This window comes from Typopeltis vanoorti, chromosome 13, assembly GCF_054136105.1.
Source record: "Typopeltis vanoorti isolate ZY-2024b chromosome 13, IOZ_Tvanoo_1.0, whole genome shotgun sequence".
Classification (NCBI taxonomy): Eukaryota; Metazoa; Arthropoda; class Arachnida; order Uropygi; family Thelyphonidae; genus Typopeltis; species Typopeltis vanoorti.
Window position 1 is genome coordinate 72,951,509 of NC_143561.1, and position 27,066 is coordinate 72,978,574.

The window sequence follows — 27,066 nt, forward strand, 5'->3', positions numbered from 1 at the left end:
CAATTCTGATGTTGGCTGTGCAGCCTGTTTAACCAACATAGGATAGATGTTTACCAGGTCTCTTACTACTGCAAGATGCCTGGTAAACACCTGGCAAGTCTAGGGACTGTGACTGGTCTCTGGTGGAGCAGATAAGAGATGCTAAATTTTTTTATATGGTCTGTAAGTGGTTGGAAGGTTGTATTTTTTTTAGGATTTTAGTTAGTTTTTCTCATTTGCCTGGATTGGTGATTTCTTATTTTATTATAAACAACCACTAGATGACATCCAACATGTGATTCATTATAATAAAATAAGATTACAGTTAAGGCTGAAATTTAAAATTAAGTGATCTTAAATAAAATTAAATTTAATTAGATAATGAAATGAAAGCATTATATTAAATTTTTAAAAATAATAATTAAAGGTGAGGAGGCATTATTGCTTACCATTTATGAGGATAAGCTTCCTCCAAATCTTGGCAATAGAGACAGTCATTTCAGTCAGACCTAAATGGCGAGTATTGGACCATAGGATGTCACGGTCAGTGTCCACTCCATGCTGAGCAAGACCAAAATTTTTCAGGTTTATTGTTAATATAAGATTAGTGTTCTTGTAATCGTTTTTCAAAGGAACATCTTGTTTGCCCAAAGTACAAGCAGAGGCACTCACATTGAACTTGGTAATCACCAGGGGGAGAGGGGGGGGATGGCTGCTTATCTTTCGTGGATGGGGGTAATCAAAAGGAGATTTTGTCGATAGGGAAAAATTAGGAACTAAATTATCTTTTCAGGATCTTAGCAATAGTCTCAGAGATGCCTGCAATATATGGATAAGAACTCACCATATAGGTTCAGGGTTTTTTGATGATGGACTTGTAAGAGTCAGATGCATTTAAACTTCCTTGAGATGAAACCATTAGTAAGATTGTAGTAAGATGCATTGCATGGTGCTCAATTCTTCTTGGAGAGCTTGGGAATTGGAGCAGATAACACAAGCTCTATTGAGCAAAGATTTGAAGGTGTCTATTTTTTTTTTTTTTTTGAGATGGATGATGTGCTGAATCTGTGAAAGTAAGTTTATGGTGAATAAAAGTAGCAAGTATTTCAGAAGGGGTATGGGAAAGGAGGGCATTCAGAAAGGCTAATTGTCCATCCTTTTCTTTTTCCATAGTCAAGTTGATACATGGATGTAGGTTAGGCTGTTGATTTTGGTTAAAATGGTAAGTAGAGATTCTTTTGAGTCTGGCAAGATGGCAAACACATCATCTACATATCAAACCTAAAAGAAAGGTTGAGATTGTATCGAAGAGAATAGGGTTTCTTCAAAATGCTCCAAGTGGAAATTAACAAGTGCAGGTGACAAGGAGCTTCTCATGGTGCTTCCTTCAATCTGTTTGTAGAATTGGTTCCTGCAGATGAAATAGCCTACTGCCCTCTCCTCCTCTAAATAGTTGGAAAATTCCCTACTTCTCTACTAGAATCTGAAATGGGACCATGAGCATGAATAAGTGTCATTTGAGGATGATTTTGACACCCACCCTCCAAAAAATAAATAAATAAAATAAATTAGTCAAGAAAATTTGAATAATTGCTGGTCTTGTTGTACATGTGGTTAGCATATCCTCTGTCCAACCAACAGGCTGCTGGTTTAAATTCAATCTCATCATCTCATCATTGGCATTGATGTTTATGATGGTCTTTAAGTGGCAATGAATTTCATCGCTCACTGAGACTACTGCACATTCATTGGGGGCCTGAAGTAGCTTAAAAAATTCCCATGTGTGATCTGTAGAGCAATGTTTCTAGACATGACTGATAGTGACTTTGGAATTTGATGAAAAAATTTTTCAGAGTTATCTGATTTCCTTTAATTCTGTAAAGCAACAAATTCCATTCTGTGCCCTTTCCACCACCAAGATTTTTATTTCTTAAAATAGAAAAGTGAGATAATCAGTTGAAAATAGTAGGACAGATACAAGTTTTGTAATGTTTTAAATACGTTAATTTTGAAATCAGAAAGGCATAGAAACTGCTTTAGAAAACAGTTATTCAAAATAATTCACCTTTCTGTGCATTGAGTGAATGGGTCCAACCTGAGGAACTCCAGTCGGACATTAGTAATGTATACTTAAATATCAGCAGTTACTGAGTCTATCTGCCTTGCTCAGGTAAAGGATTTTGGTCACTGCTTCAGCTGAGGGATGATGTGTGCTGTTGTGATTCTGCATAAGCAGAATTTGAATATTCACCGCAACTCATTCTTATATATCAGTAACTACTATGATTGTATGACATGCTAAAGCAAAACTAATTCTGTTTATGGAAAATATTGTGCACTTTAACCATCCACATTAGTAGGAATAATTGCTCAATCCTGCTTTAATTATTGTACTTCTTGTTATATGCTGGGTTCATGCAAGCCTGACCTTAGTTTTGGACAAAGTATATGCATTGTTTTTGATAATTATCAAGTTTATACTTTGTTTAATCAATATAGCCTAATACAAAAATAAACGGGGGGGGGATCTTTCCCAACATTTTTTATTTAACTTAATGACATTGCTAAACGAATCATAATATACAGCTTAAAGAACAATCCTTAAACTATTTTGAAATCCATAGTGAGTATTATTTCTCTATTCTTTTGAACTTTTTGCTATTGAGTATGAGGAGTTCTAAAGTAGTTGAAGATTTTTGCCAGCTAAATCAAAAGCATCATTGACATCTGTCTGTCCATGGTTGAACTGTTCACAACAATTTTATCATCCAATATGACAGCTATTTCTTTCCATATTCAGAGACCTTGCACAGATGGACTTGACATGACAAATATTTCTTCATAAATACAAATGGACTTTAGATAACGACACAGAATGTCACTCACTGTGGCATTCTGGGAATCAAAAATAACGCAAGGTACTAATTTTTTGCATTTACTGTATAAATATGAACGCAGTGATTCAAGTAAGAAATACTTTAGCCCTGTTGTGCTTCATTTATTTATTTATTGTTGATATACACTTAACATTTGGTTGGAATTGTGGCTTAGCAATCAAGATTGAGGCTAGTATATGATATGTGTTAATTGTGTGTTCTTTAATCTAGTTTTTTAGTCTCCTGAAGGAGAAACCTTGCTACTTCCATGTGAAACCAGCCAACTCACCCACAGTCATGGTTACCATGTTGACAGTATTGAAGGTTCCCTTGCAAACTCTTTCTATCATTTCATCTTTAATTTAAGTAAGCTGTTCTAATGGCATATTGTATAATACAAAATGTAGAATTTCTTTGGGTATTCCCTTAATTTAAAAAAAAAAAATGTAGAGAAACCATTTCCATCTTAGTAAGATTCAAATCCTATTCTAAGATGTGAGAAACCTTTCATTCTCTGCAGAATTCAAAAGAATATAGCTTCTAAAGAAGTCTTTGGCTTTGCATTTTAGGTTTTGCCATGATAAGAAAGTTTGTTCAGTTAAAGATGGAATGGGCCAGAAAAGGCTTACAAGAGAACCTTCACTATTGTCAAGTGAAAACACATCTAAAATATTTCTCCATTATAAAGCAAGCCAGTATTTTAATTTAAAATTTTAGCTCTCAGTATTAATTGCATGCATTCATAAAAGAAAAAAAAAGTTTGTTTTGCAGCTATGTCACATGACATGATCATGATATTTGTGTGCTGTTGAGTGTGTGTGTGGAGAGGGAGAAGAATCATGTTAGTGCTTATTTGCACACATATGAGTACAGTACATAAAAGTTTTATATTTAGCCTATAGAGCAGAGTTTCCAGATTGTGTAAAAGTTTTTAAATAAAATTTAAAAATAAAAAATAAAAAACCTTATTCTACCTACAGTAGTAGTATTATAGGTTCTCAGTGTTTCATGGGTAAAAGTGACATAAGAAAAAAAAAAGATATGAGAATTTTTTTTTTTTTCTAGTTGTGTAGGTTAAAGCTACAAAATTAATCTTTTTTTACTTGAACTTGAAGCAAAATTGTAAAATTAAAAAAATACAGGCACACACATTAAATAAACAAGCAGTCACATGTGGCTAACAATAAACCACTATTTTATTGTTTTATTTTATATTAAGTTAATTACTTTTTTGTGTAAAAATTAATTAACTTAGGTCACCATGATACATTAGTGTCTTGGTGACCTAAGAATTTTTTTTTTTATTAATTTTATATATATATATATATAATGTATAGTATTGTTTTACATATTTGCTTATATACACTAGTGACCAAAATTGTGGAAACCTTTTGGAAAAAGTGTAGTTTTGAGGTTTAATGGCTCATAAATCCACTTTTTTTTTTGGTGTAATACCATAAAATTATACATCAGTGGAAAGATAATTTAATCAAGAATGTAATGCAACAAAGTTTCTTTAATTATCTGTATTCTATGAAAAGTTATAACCAAATAACCAGAAAAAAGCACAACTTGCTTAGGTTGATATGAGTATAGCTTTCCTTCATTTGAATGTAGACAATGAACATGAGTGTTTAGAGAGCCAATCAGGTGTCATCTTGTCTTTGCAATGAGCTAATAAGGTCACAGTAGGATTCAGCTATTGATGTCATGTATTGGAGCTGAGAGGAGGACATTTATCAGTGTGTTATGTGATTGCTATCAAGTTGGTTGGTTTTTTTTTTTGTGTGTGTTCTTTCATTTAATGAGCTTGTAAAACATAAAATTAAAGAAATGGCACAAAGAGTTGACTGGTCACCAAGAAAGCGATGTAAAATAGTACTATTAAGTGAACAAGGCTACAGTTATGAAGAAATTAGAAGAAAAATTGGTGGAAACTTAACCAAGGGTGGCATTTATAAATTTTTGAAGAGGTATTAGGAGACTCAGTCACTACAAAACCAGACTGGTAAAGACAGGAAAAGGTGCACAACAGCAAGTGATGATAGAAGAATTGAGAGACTGTGCCTACATGACAGAAGAAAATCACCTGGGTGTATACAAGATGAAATGGCGCAATACAATGTGAAGTTGAGTGCAAGGACTGTTCGGCGCAGACTGCAGGAATTTGGTCTAAATGCTAGAATTCCATGAAAAAAGCCATTTTTATCTCTCAAACAAAGGTTGAAAATATTAAGCTGTCCAGTTAACATGGGTTAACTGGACAGTGGAACAATGAGACAGTGTTATTTGAAGTGATGAGACCAAAATCTCCCTGTTTGGTAGTGATGGCATAAAATACTTGAGGAGATTTGCATCTTGATTGCATTACACCTACTGTGAAACACCTACTTAGTGTTATGATCTGGGGTTGTATGACATCAAAAGGTGTGGGCAGAATTTGCTTGATTAATGGGAATATAAATGCCCAAAAATACATAAATGAAATACTCGAGCTCAAACTGAAGCCTTCCGCACGTGATCTTTTCCAAGATAATGAAGCATTTATATTTCAACAGGATTCAGCTCCATGTCATGTTACTGTTGTGTGCAAAAAGTGGTTTCACAATAATCATATTCCACTGCTGGAATGGCCTGGGAATAGCCCAGACCTTAACCCAATCGAAAATCTATGGAGCCAACTAAAGAAACTTGTTAGTCAGAAACAATCCACCAATAAAACCCAATTAATAGAAGCAATAATTCAATCTTGGTTACACATTTTATAACAGCTGCAGAACTAAAAGACTTGGTTCACTCCATGGGAAGGTGTTGTAAGGCCGTAATTAATGCTAAAGGTTATCTAATACTTAGCTGGCTAACAAGTATTAACTCACATTGTGAGAATTTTTGTAAATCTCATTTTTTCTATGTGTTTCACTTTTTTTCTTTAACTGCTGTTCTAATAAAAAAAAATCCTTCATAAAAGTTATTGCATTGCATTCTTGATTAAATTATCTTTCCATTGATATATAATTTTATGGTATTACTCAAAAAAAAAAGTGGTGTTATGAGCCATCAAACCTCAGAAATACTTTTTCCAAAAGGCTTCCACAATTTTGGCCATTAGTGTATGTGCAACAACTTTGAAGATAAACATTGGCTGCGATTTCAGAGTTGCAAGCTAAGCCTTAAAAAGTATTCTCCATCAAAGGAGAATAGGAAGAGGCATTGTACTGTGGATTGGATGGCTCTTTTCTTATTTCTCACACCTGCATGTGTCCTTTTCATTGCATGGTTCATACGACATAATTTTAGTTTATACTCTACTTCTAAGTAACGTATAGCACCATAGGAGATGTAATCATTTACTTATCTATACTTCTCCATTTCTTGTTGTGTGCATGATATTCTCTGTTCTTATTCATATATGAGATTACCACAGTCAAACTTGAAAGGTATCCTAGACTTGACATATCATTGTCTGCCAACAGTTCTTATGTCTAGAGTATGTTGCATTAGCAGTGTCCATTTTGAAGTCACCAGCAGATCGTAAAAACCAACACAGACCTCAGAGTCTATGATTCACAGACTCCCACCCAGCAACTAAGGCTGCCTACCACTGCACCTTTATTCCCCTCAGGCATTGTCTAATAATTTCCACTTGTTTTTGTGCACATATTACAATTCTTATAACTGAGATGAAATACTGGAGTCATTAAACCATTGTTTAATTCATTAAACATACAAAAATGCAGCTCATTAAAAATGAGGTATCGAGTATTACTTGACTCATTTACTATAAAACTGAACAAACTTAGCAATCCTGTTGAGATCAGATAATTTCTTTCCTTCATTAATGTTTTTCATGTGTGCTTGATATGCCTATGATTTATTTAGTTTTTGTAACTGAGGCAGCAGACAATATGTTGATATTACACGAACAGTCTTCATTTCATGGTGCTCTTGTCACTGCAAATCACTGTTTTAGTACTTTTTTGCTTAAATCTTATATTGCTGAGAGTTCTTTAACAGAAGTAACATTTTTAGTCTATAGATGCCTGGATCAAGTAATTGAAGAAAAAATCTGTATTTCATGCCATGCAATTTAGCTGCTTCAAGAATAATTTCAAGCAATTCCAATCCTATTTTCTGGTTAGGTGAGAGACAGAATTATACTTTATATAATACATAAAATGTGTAATATCAACACATATTGTACAGCATATACACACACACACGTGTGTGTGTGTGTGTGTGTGTGTGAAGAATACTTTGACTAATTATTCTACGGGCACCTCCATGGAGTCCGAAGACTCATCGCAGAAGACATAATCTATCCACACAATCTATCATACCTTTCCTTGAACTCATTAACAGACAAAGCACTCACAACTGACTCTGGCAATCCATTCCACTCATTCACAACTCTCTAAGCAAAAAAATCTAGTCCTCACACTCCTACTAACTACAACTTTATTCAACTTCTAGGGATGACCACCTTGTTCTGGTCCCTCTAGACAAGTGCTTAAACATTTCCTCTGCATCAATCATATAAAACCCTTGAAGCAACTTAAATGTCTCTGTCATGTCCCCTCTTTTTCTCTTATCAACCAACTTCTGCAATCCACTCCCTCAATCCATCCTCATCTCACCATCTTGGTCACTTGCCTCTGAATCCTCTCCACAGCTTCCTCATCCCCCAAGAAACCCAGAGGACCAGACTTGAGCACAGTAGTCCAGATGTGGGTGTATCAAGGCCTTATAAAGAGGAATAACACCTTATCTCTACTTGTTAATGTGTTCTTTAATAGCCAAGTAATCTTATGTGCTACCTTAGTAATATCTCCTCTGAACTTTAACTCTCTGTCTACCACCACCCTTAAATCTCTGCCTTCATCTATTTCCTGGAGTACAGTGCCTTCAGTGTGATACATGGCTTGTAATCTATTTATCCCAAAATGCATAACTTTACATTTCTCAACATTAAACTGACATCCATTAACTTTTGCCTATATTGACAGTCTATTTAAATCGTCTTGCAGGCCCTCCACATTGCCTTGCTTAACTATTACCTGCCTAATTTCACATCAGCAAACAACTGAATAATTCTTAATTATTCAGGCTGTTTCCTATGAAACTCAAGTACAAATGTACAAATTAAACAGCGGTGATCCCAGCACTGAACCTTGCAGCACACTACTAGTCCCTGTTTTTTTACTTGATTCTGCCCCTCTGTATACCACTTTCTGATATCTGTCCAGCAGCACCCTATTATTCACTTAACTAGTGTTATATCAATCCCCATTTGTTTTAATTTGTGTAACGGAGTTCCATTTGGTATTCTCTCAAATGCCTTTGCAAAATCATTTCCTTTATCCAACTCAGCTGATACTCTATTATAAAAAGTTAGTTAATTACTAAGGCATGACTGACTTTTCACAAAACCATGTTGACCCTCATACAGTATTATATTTTTATCTATCCATTCTTGAATTCTCTTTTTTACAATTTTTCTAGTACTTTTACCACCATGCCTGAGATACTGATTGGTCTATAATTCGTCACTCCGTCTCAGAACCTCCCTTATGCAAGGGAATTATATTCCCTTTTTCCACTCCTTTGGAACTCTACCAGAGCTGATATTTAAATTAAACAGCTTAGTCCAAGGCATTGCCAGTCCCTTGCATATTCTTGCAAAACCCTAGCTGATATCCCATCTAATCCCACAGCTGTATTTACATTGAGATTCTGCAATATCCTCCAATTCATCTACCTCTGTTCTCACATTAGTGTTTTTCACATAGGTTAAAGCAGTAATCTCACTAAGATGATATACCCTTGCAAAGTGGTCACTCAGTAACTGAACTATTTTATCTACTTCTGTCTCCTCATGACCATTCTCACTCAATAAGGTTTAATCTTCCATAGTTAGTCATCTTTCCTCTTCTTGCCACATAACGAAAGAACTCTGGGATTTCCTTTGACCTGCTTGGCTAAATTTTTCTCATTTGCTAGTCACCTTTCTCTTTATATACCCTCAACTGCATTTTCTTCTTCTTCTGCAGAATGATATTACTCATCCACGTAACTTTTACCCAATTAACCCTCTTTACTGTAGGTATCCAATTAATAATTTAATACCTTCCTCTAGATGACCCTTAACTATCTTCCATGCACTACTCTGGGATTTCCTTTGACCTGCTTGGCTAAATTTTTCTCATTTGCTAGTCACCTTTCTCTTTATATACCCTCAACTGCATTTTCTTCTTCTTCTGCAGAATGATATTACTCATCCACGTAACTTTTACCCAATTAACCCTCTTTACTGTAGGTATCCAATTAATAATTTAATACCTTCCTCTAGATGACCCTTAACTATCTTCCATGCACTACTGACATCCTTACCTTGCAGTGTTTTATGCCATGGTACAGATTTAAGCTTCTTCTTAAGCATGTCATATTCACCTGCCTTATAGTTTCACAATTACCCCTTTTTGATAGAATAATCCTAACGTTTTACAATCTTTGTAGTCCAGCCCGCATGGTCACTTTCACCAATTGGAGGCAATGTTGTCACCTTGGCTATGGATAGCTCTTCTGATCCTGAGACCAGATCCAATACTCTTCCCCTTCCCCAGTCCCTCATCACATGCTCCCTTAAATAATTTTCTCTTACCAGGTGTATAAATTCTATTTTCTCTTACCAGGTTCTATTTCCTTCCTGCTATGTGATCTTTCTTCCTTCCAGTCTATATCTTCATAATGTGAAGAACTTCTTTGGATGTACAAAATTATGCAAGAAGTAGCATATAGAAAATTGAATTCACTCATATGAAATATTTTTCTGTGTTCACTTCATTTATGTTTTCTTTTTTAGAAAGGGTTAGGCAAGAATCACATGATTCTAGAAGTAGAGCGGACTCTCCTCAACATATAATGGACCATGGAGACACAGACTATCGTTTAGGAACAGCATTACCAACTTCATTGGCAGTAACATCAGAAACAGCTACAGTTTTAACAGTTCAGCCAACTGCTACAGATAGTAACCAATTTACTACAAAGTCTTCAAAGAGATGCCGAGATTATGATGGTAAGTAGTTTATTAGAATGGATTGAAAAATTTAAAATAGTTAAAACATGTTTATCTAGTTTAAAGGCATTTGAATCCTATGGAGTCATAAATAAAGTATAAGGGTGGTCTGAAAAGTTCTCGGCCTAACAATGAAAAAACAAATTTTTAATTTCAACAAAATTTTTATTTTTCAACATAATCTCCCTTAAGACTAATACATTTATTCCAGCGATGCTCCAGTGCCATTATCCCGTCCTAGTGGTTCTCAGTAAGATCTGCAAAATACCCCTCTACAGCTGCAATCACCTCTTGATTGAAGAAAAACGTTGACCAGTGAAGAGTTTTAGTTTTGGGAAGAGATAGAAGTCAGAGGGAACCAAATCTGGGAAATAGGGTGGATGTTCCAACAATTCATAGTGCAGATCCCTTAATTTTCCCATTGCGTAAACACCTTTATGGGCAGGTGCATTGTCCTGATGAAAGATGATTTTTTCCTTCTTCAAGCCGGGTCTTTTCTCACAAATTTCTTTGTCTAGGCTGGTTAAAAGATCGGAATAATATTCCCTGGTTATTGTTTTACCCTTGAAAAGGGTAAAACATAAAATAAAATGCCTTTAGCATCCCAAAACACTGAACAACCAGCTTCTGTCCACTGTTATGACTGCTATTTGGATTCTGGTGTGTAATGGTGAATCCAAGTCTCATCCATAGTAACAAATCAATGCACACAATCAGTTTTATTCTTGTTAAAACGCTCCAAGCATTGGTCAGAGATTTTCATGCCAGTACATTTTTGATCTGCCGTGAGTAAGCGTGGCACCCATCTTGTGCAAAGCTTTTACATTTTCAATTCTTCATGCAAAATATATCCTACATGTTCTTTTGAAATGCCTATAGCTCAGCAATATCACGCACTTTGACTTGCCAGTCATCCAATACCATATCGTGCACTTGATCAATGATTTTTGTCCTTTACGTGAATCATCTTCAAGGCTGGTACGGTCACTTTTAAACTTGCCAGCTCATTTCTTAATTGTCAAAAATTAAGGAGAAGAATGCCCATAAGTTTTTATGAACTTCGAATGAATTTCTTTTGGTGTTAAACCTTATTTTACAAAGAATTTTATAACCGCACGATACTCAATTTTATCCATTTCAAGGGATACAGACAACACTTTTGCTTTAGACAGCTGTATAAAACAAACGACTTGCAATTTCACACGGATGCTTGTGACAGATGTACCAACTTAGAAAAAAAAGTTCCTGTGATGTCGTAAATTTCATCAAACTATGTATTGTTTTTGTATGTGTTAAATGCATTCTTTTTTTTCATCTTTCAGATGACAAGTTGAGCCCCCCCCCCCCCTTTGAAGAAATCGTTGCCATCTAACTCTATCTCTCACCATTTCTGTCATTTCTGAAGCTTGTAATTGCGATTTTTCTTTCAAAGGTTGTTCTTTTTTAGTTTGTCTGTTGATTGCCTCCCACCAGTGATTCTGTTCAAAGCTATATTTGGTAATCTCTGAGAGGATGTTCTTTGGAAGTGTCCAAACTACCTTAATTGTTGTTTAAGAATTATAGCTATGATAACTTCTGTGTGGTTTAATTTATGTTTGATTAGCCTATTTGTTTTATGTTCTGACCATTAAGTCTTATTTTTCTTAAGCATATCACTTTGAATAATCTGATTTTCTGATATGAATCTCCATATGTTGCTGTAGGTATAATAGTTTTATAGAGTTTTAGTTTGAGGTTTTTTGAAATACCTTTTTTTTTTTTTTAAATTTATTCATACTAGACTGTGCTATGTTAAGCCTGTATATTACTGTTTCTATGTTTACATGACACTTATTAGCACAATATAACCTTAAACTGTTCTTTCACCAGTAAATCCAAGCTGAAACCCTTTTGATGGTGGAATTATAACTATTCCTTTTAAAGCTCCATATGTTTTATTGTTACTGTTTTATAGGCACCTCCATGAAGTCTGAGTACTCATCACTGGAGATCAATACTATCCACACAATCTGCCATACCTCTACTTGAACTCATTAATGGACAAAGTGCTAACGACCGACTCTGGCAACCTATTCTACTCTATTTATTACAACTCTCCAAGCAAAAAATTACTCCTCAAACTGCTATTAATCACCCTTTTACTCAACTTTCAGGTATGAATACCTGTTCTTCTCCCCTGTAACCAAGTGCTGAAACATTTCTCCTGCATCAGTCTTATCAAACCCTTTAAATAACTTAAACGTGTTCTATCTTATCCCCCCCCCCCCCCCTTTTTTTTTTTTTTTTTTTTTTTTCACCTATCAACCAACTTTAGCAGCTCACATGCTCTCAATCCATCCTCATAGGGAATGTGGATCACTCACCATTTTGGTTGGTTGCCTCTGAATCCTCTCCACCACTTTCTCATCCCTGAGAAACCCAGGAGACCAGATCTGAACCTTATGTAGAGGAATAATAAATTTAGTTTAATCCTTTATCCAAGTGTGAGCAAACAAAGTTTGTGCCTGAAGTATCTTCAGGACTAAGGCAACTTGTAGTAAAGGTGGACCAAGCTCTCATCACTCCTTGTCTCAGTATCTTCCATAATGCAAGCATATCTCCTTGCAGACATGTATAATGCTATGCATTAAGGGAAGGACCACTACCCAGATCGGTTTTGACCTTTATTGAGGTCTCGTCAGTGGGAGCCAGACCCAGAAGTGGTGATACTAAGGCAGAAGCAATGGAGAAATCAGATTTACCTATACTAGTTGCCAAAAGGTGTACCACCTTATTATTAAATTACTCTGGATTTAGAGAAAGATGTTGGAGGTTTATTTTCCACATTGTTAGACTATAATAATTAGATATCACAAGTTGCCTCAGTCCTGAAGATACTTCAGGCACAAACTTTGTTTGCTCACACTTGGATAAAGTATTAAACTAAATTTATTATAGTCTAACCAAGTGGAAAATAAGCTTCCAATATATAGAGGAATAACAACTTCCTTATCTCTACTTGTTAATGTGTTCTTCAATAGCCAAGTAATCTTATGAACTACCTTAGCTGTGTCCTCTAAACTTCAACTCTCTGCCAACAATCCCTAGCCTCATTTATCTCTTGGAGCACAGTTTCATCTATGTGATGCACACCTTGCAATCTGTTTATTCCAAAATTCATAATTTTATACATTTCTCCACATTAAACTGAGATCCTGACAGCCTTTAAATCATCCTGCAATCTCTCCATATTGCCTTGATTCACCATTTCTCTACCCAATTCTGCATCATCAGCAAACAAATGAACATTTCCTTTTGGGTTATTTTTTATATTATTTATGTACAAATTAAACAGCAGTTATCCTAGTACTGAATCCTGCAGTATACCAGTCACATGTTTTGTTTGGACTCTGCTCCTCCATAAAACACTTTTTGATATCTGTCCAGTATCCACCCTGATATCCACATACCCAATGTCACATCCATTTCCATTTGTTCTAATTTGCATAACAGAGTTCCATGTAGTATTTGGTTAAATGCCTTTGCAAAATCCAGCAGAATCATCGTGTAGCCATTCTCTTTAATCAACTCAGCTGTTATTCCATTATGAAAAAGTCAGTAAATCACTAAAACATGACTGATTCCTCATGAAGCCATGCTGCCCCCCCCCCCCCCCCCCAAAAGAGGATCATATTGCTATTTTCCGGCATTTTTTATCACTACTCCTGAGATATGGATCATTCTATAATTTGCCACTACAGTCCCAGAAATAGTTCTGGGGGGGGAGTGAGGTAGTTCCCTCGTATGGGGAACTGCCTACCACCCCAGAACTATTTCCACTCTCTTTGAACTCTACCAGAGTTGAGACGCAAATTAAACGTCTGCTTTCAAGTTCCAAAATATCCCTCTAATTGCTCTCACAACAGCATTATAATGTTCTTCTGACTCCACGCATTGTTCTACTACTTGTCACACTTTTGGTTTTCAATTATAAAGCAAGCAAAATGAACCATCACATATTATTGTTATGACACTTTACTTGAAAACAGTAAATCTCATACACATTTAAATTAGATTAAAGTGATCAATTTATTTATTTTCAATAAATAAATTTTATAATCAAATCAGTGCAATCATTAATTTCAATATTAATGTTACAGTATATGCAGCACTCCTGATATATGTAACAGATAATCTTCCTCTATTATTTAAAATTGTGCATTTCTCGCAATATAATTTTATTAACACAAAAATGAAAATTGGCGCAGTTTGATTAAGTGTTGTAGTACTTAATACATCTTATTCTTCTAACACCTTTAAGTGGGTTTGTAATGTAGTATTGTTCTAAGTTTATTTTCACAGCTTATAACAAGAATCAGCTTAGTGTAATTAAATATTTGAACATTTTATATAATAAAAAGCTTTTTAATGCTGTTATTTAAAAAATAAATTATCTTGCAAAGATAAATCAAAGTGTGTGTCAAAAGTGAGTCTAGTTCCACAGTGAGTGGAGCTAAACTCACTACCTATTGTTGTTTTTGTGAATTTTATTATTTTTATTCATAACATTTAGTTGTTTAAAACATCACCTATAACAATATTTATATAAATTAGACTGATACCTTAGGCGAGTAAAATGGTTTTGTGGCTAGTCGATTTATGCTATATTTCTAGGACCCTGCTTATATGGGTTCTGCTCCTGCCAATGTTTTGTTGGAAGATTTTGGAAAACAATCTCTTGACTTATCTCCCTCTCTCAAACCTATCTATCTAAGATATGTGGATGATGTATTTGCTATTTGGTCTAATGGCCCAGGCATATTAGAATTTCTCCTGTCACCTTTTTTTAGTCTTCACCCTAGAATCCAATGGAAACGAAAACCAATAGTCTATCCTTTCTTTAGACACCTTGGTGACATGCGTACCTAATAGTAGCCTTTCATTTTCAGTTATAGGAAATCCACTTACACAGGCAGATACATTTACAAACTTTCCCATATCCACCCCCCATCCTTTAACAATATGATATCATTAAAACACTAACTAATAAAGTCTATAACCTTTGTTTCAATCAGCTCTCTCTTGAAGCAGAACTTAGTCATGCACACATATTCCTATAAAGGCTATAATTCTGACAGAATAAAAAAATAATCAGTCCTTCCCCTAATCCACTACTTTTTCTTTAGAAGGATTTAATCATGCTATCACCATCACCTATGTCTGAAGCACATCAAAAAAATACCAAGAATCTTAAAAAAAATACATCTTCTGCACAGCTTTCACACTCACTTGAAACTATCTAACCGTATCTGCTCCGCTGAGGACCAACTCCCTCTTTTCTCAGTTCCCTGTTCTTGCAAGTTGGCTTACTATGGACAGACAGGAAGATCAGCTACCATCCTTATAAAAGAACATATAAAATAGATTTGTAGTCATGACTATGGTCAATCAGGCCTTGCAAATTATGCTTTGGATACAGCTCATAGACTCATTTTGTTTAGCTACTTTTACACATAGCTTAGGGTATCTGCTGTCTTATTTTCTAGGAACTTTCGGTGTGCCCTTTTTCTTTTCCAGAACATTTTCTTTCCTTTCCCAAGGATAAAATCAAGAGTATAATTGGAAAAATAAATTCCTGCAATCATGAAACTAAGAGGATCATGTTGATTCTCTTAAATCAACATTGAGAAAAGTTTGGCCTCAGAAGATAAGTAATAAGACCTTTAAAAATTGTAGTGTGTATGAAATAGTAAAGTTTTTAAAGAATATTTTACAAGTAAATATCATTATTCTGTTGGAAACCACTCATCAGTATTAGTGGCTTGGCTAGATAAACTTGTAAGCCGAGAGGGGGAGGAGAATCTTAATCTTAATACAAATTTGTCCAGTGTTAATATTAAGCAAACAAAACCACCAAAAAAAAAATAATGTTACCATATTAGAACTCCAAGCATTAAAAATTTTTAAAGAATATGAAGATATTAGTATCTTTCCTACATACATCTCTTCTTAAGATTATCTTTAAATTCTGTAGAGAATTAAGATTATCTCTGTGGTCTCTGCACCCTCTCTTTCCTCACATGTATGGTGAACACTACTAAGACCAATTGTAGATGGGTTTGACTCCTCTACTTATAAGTTATCTAAGCTTCTTGAAAGAATATTGAAAGTTTTTACAGGTTCTTCTAACTCTTACATTATGAGTTTTGAACGCTGTTTCCATGACATCTACAAAAGGATGAAATCATGGGCATCTTTAAATCACTTCTCTATTTACTAATATACCACCGAAGTATTAGTCCTTTTACAAGGTAAATTATCTAGAAAACTCGTGCCACTCTTGGCTTATATAAATTCAAGCTACTTCATTTTTAGAAACATTAGAAACTGTTACTAGCAAATATGTTCTTAGAAACCCTCTAAGGAAAAGCATTTAACACTTTTTCCATTGAAATCAAGACGTGGAGAACATATATTGATATTTTCTTGAGCCATGGTCCAGATTCACTCCAAGAGTTCTTGAACCATCTTAACAGTGAACATCCTAGAATAAAATTTATCATGGAGCTAGAAGTTATGGTTCCCTTCTTTTTCTTGATATAAAACATACATGCTCGTTTGACAAACTGAAGATTTCTGTCTATGAAAACCTAAATTTGCTCACTTCAAATTTGTAAAGCAAATCAGCTAATCTTTCCTAACTTTTTATTGTATTGATTTTTTATTTTTTTTTAGGAAATTTATTGACCTTTTTAGTTATCTTACACCAGCTACTTAGGTGGTACTTTTTGGAATTGTCAGTTATTGTTTAATTTGAGCTTAATGTACTGAAGATGCCTGTGACACACAGGCGAAAATTATACTATTAAATAATCTTTGTACGTGAGTTTTTTCCGTTATTAATTTTGTATCGATATGTCTATTCACGGTATATCTCTTTTAAAACTTAGGATGAACTTTAAAGAAAAATATTGAAATCAACAGAAATTGCACTGAACCCCTGTTCAATTTAATGTCAACCTCAGCTACAACCTTTCTGATTGTTACTTCTCTGCTATTCAGCTATGGTGTTCAAAAGACCATGTCCTCATTCATGAGAACAATAACACAGCTAATCCAAGAATTCATTCAGATGTTAGCACTATTGATGATTTAAAATGATAGTAGATGTACTCAAGTAATGTTTATGTATCTGATTTTTTTCATTATCTGTGTAATGCACTCAATTAAGTCTTCCAGAAAGACGAAACTAGAAATCAATAGTTTTTTTTATATTTTATCATTTGGCTATATAATCATATAAGCTAATTTTTTGAATTTATTTATTTATTTATTCTCTTCTGTGATAAGAGAAAAAAAGAGACTTGGGTTTTGGGTTGTTTCAAATTACAAATTATGGCTATCTGAATTGCTTGCTTATTTGGCTCTAATAATATACTTTTAATTTCACTATGATATATTTGCTACTAATTTCATTACTGTGTCTAACATATTTTGCTCTCTATTAGTATTTCACAGATAACATAATGAAGCAACAAAGGCTATGAGACTAGCATATTATGTCTGTAATCGTGTGTGTTCTGACTGGTTTGTGTGTTCTGGTAGAAATAAAGAAAACATAGATTTCTAGGAAGAAAAATCTTTCCACCTCCAGATGAGAGAGGGAGAGTGATGTTTTATCATAAAATCAAAACATATTTTTAAGAAAATTCAATTTTTATGGTTATAAACATATCAAATTATATTTTAATTCATAAAATGTGTTAAAAGAATTTTAAATTATAATTATCTGAAAACTGTTTTAATTTTACGTTGAATTTTATCATTTTGATATAGAGATGGGGTACTGTATGAGAGGTGATCTGTGTCCATATGATCACGGAGCTGATCCATTAGTTGTAGAAGATGTTTCTGTGCTTGGTTTTGGACCAAGTCCTACAACTGTGTCACAGTCTCAAGGTAAATAAAGCACATTTCTCATTTTACATTAATGATGATAATTATTGTAGGTTATTCATAACATAAGTACTTTTTTAAATAGAAATCGTATATTTATTATTTTCATTGTTATGTGCAAATTTAATGTTTTTTTTTTTTTTTTTTTTTTGAAACAACAAACCACCATTCAGGTATAAACATACATAGCCTTATCAGAGAAGCTAGGAGTTGTTCAAGCAAGCCATGCTTACAAAGCTAATCTTATATGATCTGCTTATCTTGCAGCTCTATGAGAATTTTTAGTCTTCTTCTTCCACTTGGCAATAAATTTCATAAGTTGATTTGTGTAATGCTTATGCAAATTATGCAATTTTTTTATCTTTTTTGTTTGTTTTGCTTAGAAAAATTTGTGTTTTATAGTATATTAGTGCTGATCATAATAAAATTAGTTTAATCCTTTATCCAAGTGTGAGCAAACAAAGTTTGCGCCTAAAAGTATCTTCAGGACTGGGGTAAGGTGGTACAACACCAGGGCAACTCATTGCAAAGGCGGAGCAAGCTACCAACACTCCTATCTCAGTATCTCCTATAATGCAAAACACATCTCCTTGCGGATATGTCTAATGTTATGTATTAAGGGGAGGGCCACTACCCAGACTATTTTCGACCTTTATTGAGGTCTCTTCAGTGGGAGCCAGGCCCAAGTGGAGATACCAGGCAGAAGCATTAGCAGGTCATCTCTACCTATAGGAGTTGCCAAATGGTGTGCCACCCTTTTTTAATAAATTACTCTGGATTTAGAGAAAGATGTTGAAAGTTTATTTTTCACTTGGTTAGAGTATAATAAAATTAGTTTAATCCTTTATCCAAGTGTGAGCAAACAAAGTTTGCGCCTGAAAGTTTTACCACCTTACCCCAGTCCTGAAGATACTTTCAGGTGCAAACTTTGTTTGCTCACACTTGGATAAAGGATTAAACTAATTTTATTATACTCTAACCAAGTGTAAAATAAACTTTCAACATCTTTCTCTAAATCCAGAGTAATTTATTAAAAAAGGGTGGCACACCAATTGGCAACTCCTATAGGTAGAGATGACCTGCTAATGCTTCTGCCTGGTATCTCCACTTGGGCCTGGCTCCCACTGAAGAGACCTCAGTAAAGGTCGAAACTAGTCTGGGTAGTGGCCCTCCCCTTAATGCATAACATTAGACATATCCGCAAGGAGATGTGTTCTGCATTATAGGAGATACTGAGATAGGAGTGTTGGTAGCTTGCTCCACCTTTGCAACGAGTTGCTCTGGTGTTGTACCACCTTACCCCAGTCCTGAAGATACTTTCAGGTGCAAACTTTGTTTGCTCACACTTGGATAAAGGATTAAACTAATTTTATTATACTCTAACCAAGTGAAGAATAAACTTTCAACATTAGTGTTGATCTTTGTGTTTTCATTGTATTTAATGTATTTTGTTACATTTTTTCAGATATTGCCATATTAAATGTGAAGTAAAATGACACACACACACACACAAAAAAAAAGGAATAAAGCAGCAACAAAACAGAACTGGAATAGCAAACATGGGAATAGGAAAGTTTGACCCATTGAAGATAAATTAATTTTAGAAATTTCAAAATTAAAGTAGATTATTAGATAGATACGGAAATTACAAAGCATCAAAAGACATTTAGAAGAGCATAGGAAGGGTCAGAACTCTGCATCATTCTATTATAGTATAATCATATGTAGAATAGTAAGATTCCTATGTCTGTTGAAAATGACAGCGGTTATATAGGCATTTGATACCATTAATGTTTTGATTATGAGAAGCTTTTGATGTAAAGTTGAAGGAGAGCTGTGTAAAAGTTTTGAAAACTTTGATCTTCTATGAGGCATGATGAGCAGAATGTTTGTGTGTGTGTGCGCGCGCACGCGCGCGCATACTAGCGCCAGTGAAGTTAGGTTAATGATAAACACTGGTTGACATGGTATGACAGAGGATGTATGGCTGTTACTGGTTAACTGATTGTTGTGTTTATCTTGTGTTTTATTTCTCTGAATTGCTTGCTTATTTGGCTCTAATAATATACTTTTAATTTCACTATGAAATATTTGCTACTAATTTCATTACTGTGTCTAATGTATTTTACTCTATTAGTATTTCACAGTTATCATAAGCTAATATTTATGCTACCGTCTAGCTCAGATTTCAGATATAGGTATCCCAAGTTTTGAACAGGTTTCACTCACTGTGAAACCTGTTCAAAACCTGGTGAATATTATACTATACATAAATAAAGCATAGCTTTATTTTTATTTATTATATATATTTTATTTATCTTCTTATTCAGCAGCTTAATTTAGGTTTAAGGTTGCTACCTACAGATGAGGGTAGCAATGAGGTAGCTAAGACATCAAGATGCAGTCTAACAGGGACCCTCATCTGGCTTGCTCGGGGTTCAACGTCCAAACCATTCAGTTTTCTTAGTGATAGAATGTTGTGTCTTTGAAACATGTTTTTTACTTATTCACATGTCTTCATACAGTCCAGTATTGTGATTGTAAGATGCTACAAAAATATTTCTCACTGATTAAAAAAAAAAAAAAACAGCTCTCAGATCCATAAGTTAAAATTGGCTTAAACACTGTGTTGTATATAGCTAATTTAGAGTTTTGGCTAATTTCTCTCTTATTTCATATAAATTAATTCAGTTAACTTACTACCATACCAGCTTTGTTGATTCCGTTGTCTATTTCAATATTTAATTTACCACCTTCACTAAAAATCATGCCTAAGTAGGTGAAATTTTTTACTTCTATAGTTTCTTCATTTGCAATGCAGTTGATATTTTCAATGTTTTTGCCTATTTTCATTGTCTTTGTCTTTTTAATGCTGACCTTCATACCATATCTATTACAATAATTATTCAATTTAGTCAGGGAATCTTGCAGACTTGTAGTGGATTTATTTAGAAGTATAACATCATCCGCATGAAGCAAAGAGCTGAGATTAACACCTCCAATTTTTATATCAGGTTTAATACTACTTTCCTTCATAATGTGATCCATATAGATAATGAATAAGAGAGGGGATAATGTACATCCTTGTCTGACACCAGATTTAACATTAAACCATCTTCCTATACTTCCTTCAATTCTAACTGCTGACTTACAACTCAAATAAAGACTAAGTATTACTTGAAATAATGCCCCATTAACACCATAATAACTGTAGCATTTGGAATAGCTTCTCTCTTGGCATCTTGTCATATGCCTTTTCCAGATCTACAAAACTTAAATACAGATTTTTGTTATATTCCCACGATTTCTCAACTATTTGTTGTAATGTGAAAATTTGATTCTGACAGCCTTTATTTTGCCTGAACCCAGCTTATTCTTCACAAAGCTTCTCTTCCACAATTCTTAACTGTTTCTCAAGTATACTTGCATATATCTTACCAGGAACACTCAGTAGAGAAATACCTTAATAATTCTCACATTCAGTTTTATTTTCTTTTTTATATATGGGTAGTATGAGAGGTCTATTCCAATCATCTGGAATTCATCCCTCTGTCCAGGCCTTTTGAACTATGCAGTGCAGCCACTGTATGACTTTTATACTTCCATACTTCAGCATTTCTGATCGAATATCATCTACTCCTGCTGCCTTTCCACATTTCAAGGTTTTGATGGCTTTTTTCTACTTCAAGTGTGAATATGTATTACTGACTGCATGCCTGGTCAGTGTTTTTTACCGCTGTGCTGTCATCACTGCTTGTTTCATTTAGCAGTTTTTCAAAGTAATTACTCCATACTTCAAGGATATCTTTTTCTCCTGTTTTCATGTCATCTTTATCATCTCTAATTCCTTTTACAACACTGTTTCCTCCATTTTTGAGCTTCTTCAACAACCTCCAGAATATCTTGCCACCTTCTTGATATTTATTTTCTATGTTCTTGCCAAAGTCCTCCCATGACTTTTGTTTAGTTTAGCCAGCTTTACACAGTGTTTAGCTTTCTTACATTTGTCTCTGTATTCTCTAAGAGCACAAGCTGACTTATTTGCCAGGAACTTTTGAAATGCTTTCTTCTTTTCCTTCACTGCCTCTTCAACTTTCTGTGTCCACCATGGAGTTTTGATTTTTCTATCCTTGCACACAACCTTGCCACATGCCTCTCTGGTTGAATCAATCAGTGTTTTCTTCAGGGCTTGCCACTAAATCTCAAAAGTTAGGTTCCTGCTCTCAAACTCCTTTACTTGAATAATATTTGTGTATTTTAGTCTACAATTCACATCTGAGAGCTGCTCAACTTTCATTAGCTTTAAAACTTTCCTACATGTTCTTCAACATGTTCTTCATGTTGAAGAACATGTAGAATTTTATAAAATAGATTTACAAAAATCAATTTTATCCTGCTCAAGACTAAATGGTGATCACTTCCAATTTCAAATCCGCTGTACACTCTGGTCTCCTGCACCAGTGGGAAAACATCACTATCAACAATAACATAGAGACTTTTCTTATTCCTTGCCTCTTCTCTCCATGTGAATTTGTGCACATTTTTATGTTGGAACATTGTGTTAGTAATAACCACTCCATGTCCTGAGCAGAAATCCAACAGGTATTTGCCATTATTATTAGCTTTGCTCTTTTCTCCAAATTTTCCTAAAATATTTTTGTATGACAATTATTTCCTCCTCTGCTATTTAGATACTCAACAAGGACCAACTTTTTCCTTTTCGTTGTGTCAGTTGCTTTCTCTAAAGCCTCAAAAAAATACCTCCACTTCTACCTTAGTAGAACTTTCTGTGGGACCATAGCAAAAATAAGTGTCATTGTCCAGTTCCCCATTCTCATATTTGCCCACATCACTCTACTTGAGACTGCCTGCCATTCAAGATTAGCCTCGTATTTAGTGTTGAATACTATGGCTACTCCTTCTTTTGCTTGATTGTCATTACCTGAATATAACACTTTGTATTTATTGCTCAGAAAGATCTCACCAGTTTTTGTCTTTTTTTGTTTTAGTCACTCCTATTATGTCGATCTGGTACTTATCCAATTCCTTAGCTAGCTCCATTTCTTTGCCATTTAGGCTTCTTATGTTGATAGTACTGATCTTGAACTCTGGTGATGTTGAGTTGGGGTAAGTTTTGGGATTTGTTCCAGTAGCTGACTTTTCGCTCTTCGCCCTGGTTCCCTGGCGAAAACAATGTTGTCCTTGTTTAACCAGGCGACACCCCAGGCAGCATGAAATTCTGTCATGTTGTACCATCATTTGAAATTTTGGTTTAAGCCAATAAGAATAAAATTTGGTCGGCTAAATCCCAAATTGCCAACCCACCCTCGTCTGTTCAGTATCCAGGTTAGTATCCTCACCTTCTCGTGGTGCACCACGAGAAGGTGAGGATTGGACATTAGGTCAGAAGTCTTGGTCAGTTCTCTGCATTTCTTTGAAGGCTATGTGGAGGTCTCCTCTTAGTTATATAGGTTTGACCCTTAAGCACCCCACGTATAATCATATAATCTGCTAAAGCCTCGGCAGAAAACAGGACATTCAGTACATTGGCAACACTGTTTCCCATTGTAAATATGGGGGAAAAAGTTATAAGTTATTTATAGAAAATTATAAATATATGTTAAAAGTTTGTCTATATTGATGTCATAGATATGTCAGTTCACAGATGAAACTCATGATAAACAACAACTCATTACAAATGACAACGTTCAGTTGGATTACTCCACACAATAACCAGTCACAATCACTAAAGACCTCTGGGTTCTATTGTCTCAGCACACATCCTGCTTTGCCTTCTGGGGTTTGTAAAACCACTGGAATGCTAAGAATTTGATATGCTGTGCCATCTGCACATCTGTTTAAAGGGCTCAATGGTGTCCATATTTGTGACCACACATCTGGGCTACTGACACAAATGTGGTACAATATTTACACATTGAAATGTCTACTCTTCATGAGCATTAGTATATTGTGTTTAATTTTAGGAATCATGCAAAACCAGCAATAATCATGAAACTCCTTTCACAGGAATAAATGCAAAAATATAATATTGGTGAAACTCCTGTTTGGTGGATGTGCACCGCACACCGAATATACCCCCCCCCCGGTGTTGTCTATGACAATTCCATTGAGACCCTTCAGTCTACCTGCATGCTTTTCCTCTGATCATGCTTTGCATGTCATGGCAGATAATGCCTCCCCCCTCTCTCTTTGAGCTTTGCAACCAATGCAAGAGTGTTTCAGGGTTCTATTCAGTCACTTACACCCTCTTTCTCCTATATATAAATGACCTATTCTAAACCACCACTAATCCTATCCATAGCTTTGCTGATGGTGGTGAACTCTATTCATCCTACTCATTCAACAAACCATGCAGCACTCAGACATCCAAAGCTTTAACATTTGCAACCAGTGACTTAAACTGTTTTCCATATTATCCTTCAGTGGGTGGCATTCAAGATAACCTGGTCATTTTGAATGCCACGGAAACAAGTCTTGCCTTTTTCTCTCACAAAAGGGATATCAGTAATTACCCTTACCCTCAGTAATACAAAAATCACAAAACAGGAGTAGATATCCCCCCCCCCTCCTTCCTTCCAAGACTGACATTTATCTTCAGCCTCTCTTGACATAAACACATCACATCAATAGCTTCCTCTTTCTCTAAAAAAAAAACAAAAAAACTACATATTATTTATGTAGTTTTTATTTCAAACTACTTTTTATTTCAACTACCTCAGTCTTCTTGTGAAGCTTTCTTCACAAAATGTTTTCCCAACAAATACAACCTCCAATCCAAGAAAAATGTTAAACTTTTCCAGCCCTCATCTGTATTCCATGCACACACACACATGGTACTGATGTGTTATAGATTCTTTTACCTCTTGCATAAAAAAAAAAAAAAAAATTAAATAATTTGAACATTCTTTTTGTATGCTGCTACCTAACTTTCAACTACTTTCTCTCTCTCTCTCTTTTATTCCTTATAAATTTATTCATTAGACTCCCCCCCCCCATATCATACCATTATTGTATATTCATTATCTATTCCTAACTTAATTTGTGATCTTCACTAAAAATTGTGTCTAAATAGCTGAAATAGGTTTTTCTATGGGCTAAACACTGAGGATGCTTTGTTGATGTTTTCTACATTTCTGCTATTTTAACAGTTTATATTGTTGATTTCCACACCAAATTTTTTAAAGATTGGTGCCAGATAAAGATGTACATTATCCCCTCTGTTATTCATTATCTATATGGATCACATTATGAATTAAAGTGGTATTAAACCTGATATCAACATTGGAAATGTTGATCTCAGCTCTTTATGTGGATGATGAATAAATCCAATACAAGTCTGCAAGATTCCCTGACTAAAGTGAATAACTGTTGTACTAGATATGGTATGAAGGTCAGCAATAAGAAGACAAAGACAACAGTGGCAGCTTGTGGCTTGAAATTGTGGGGCGCTGCAACTTTCTAAATATACATACGCACCTTAAGTACAGTGTGTACGTGTTTGGATAAAATATCAAAATTATGGTAAAAATTAAAAAAAAAAATTAAACATGAAAAAATATTGTTTATTATCCATAAAATTATACAGTTTGGTATAATTCAAAATTATGGTAAAAATGAAATATATTCTTCTTGTATTGTTTCATGAAAAAATATTGTTTATTATCGATAAAATTATACAGTTTAGTGTAATTCAAAATTACTTAAAAATAAAATCCATTCCTTTAATTGTAATTAAAGGAATGGATTTACAATTAAATCCTTTAATTGTAATGTCCAAATACTTAAAGAGACGGAGTAAACACGATAAGCACTATGAACACTGCTACTGGAGCAAACTGCATATAAACAACAGTTGGACTGTGCGACGGAGAGTGACTCGTTACGCTAATAGCTCGTATCTCACTATGACATGCATATGCTTGCGCGCGTAGCAATATGATTTGTGGTAAACACAGTGGTGCTAGCTTCCTTTGCCCTCCTAAGTGCAACAAGATGGATTTTTATTATTTTTTATACAAAATAAGAGAATTGTATAGGATTGTTGATGATAAAATTAAATATTACAAGCAAATATAAATAAATTAATAAATATACTTATATATTGAGAAATATTGAAGGTGCTGCAGTTCCGCAGTGCCTATGCATGAGCCACCCCTGAAAGATAATGAAAATAGACAGAAGCATTGAAAATATCAGCCGAAGTCAACTAAATAAATTTATATGGAATAAGAGAGAAATTAGCCAAAACACTAAATTAGCTGTATACAATAATCAGATCCATAAGTTTAAATGAATTTTAACTTATGGATCTGAGAGCTGGGTTAGAAGTGAAACACTTGACCAAAGACTAGAGACTGCAGATATGAGATTCTTGAGAAAGATTAGGAGCGTGAACAGATGCATCAATGGCGATATCATATTAAAAACGAGAATATTAGGAAAGAACTTGATATTGTCAGCAATCAGGAAAGCATTAGCAGAGCTAATCTCAGGTGGTATGGTCACTTAAGCAGAATGGGAGAAGAAAGATTAACAAAACAAGATGTGTCTGATCGGTTGGCAGGGAAAAAAACCAGAGGAAGACCAAGATATAGGTGGATTGGTACAGTAAGAAGTGCCTTAGAAGACAGAAATATAAGACCTGATAATATTGGAGTCTTGACATTTAACAGACTGATTTGGAGGAAAACTGTAGATAGGAAGTTAGTAATGATGTAAATTTTTCATGTAGTACTATCATATTCTGTACATCCCTTGAGGGTATATATAAGGAATTTGATGATGAGTTAAAGGAGATTGGGACCTGTTTAAATAAGTAAAATGAGTTATTTTATCATTTCTTTGGTTTAGTCTGGAAAAATACAAATGTCAGATTACTTTTTACTGATTTCTATGCATATTATATGGATGTATTTAAAAATCATATCGAAATTTAAATTATCCATTTCTCACTTTAGTATTTGCCAACAATAATCTAATCTCATCAAGAAGTGAAAACTCTTTGTGCTTCTCGCATAAATGCTGCACATTAAGTATAGCCGTTGTTGATTTGACTTTTATGCTTTTCGTATTTAAATTTATATTATTTGATAAATTAAGGCATTTGAAGGGGGTGCTTAAGGCTCAAAGCTATATAACTGAGAGGAGACCTCCACATAGCCTTTAAAGGAATGTGGAGAA

The 27,066-nt window shown here is 34.5% G+C and overlaps 1 protein-coding gene across 1 annotated transcript in view; it reads left to right on the plus strand.

Annotated features, from left to right (window-relative positions):
- Nucleotides 1-27,066, plus strand: part of swm (Zinc finger protein swm) — a 370,656-nt gene that overhangs the window by 131,708 nt on the left and 211,882 nt on the right. The window contains exons 6-7 of the mRNA XM_090402359.1: nt 9,715-9,930; nt 17,746-17,868. Of these exons, the coding sequence (XP_090258485.1) occupies nt 9,715-9,930; nt 17,746-17,868 (339 nt within the window). The remainder of the gene's footprint in view (nt 1-9,714; nt 9,931-17,745; nt 17,869-27,066) is intronic.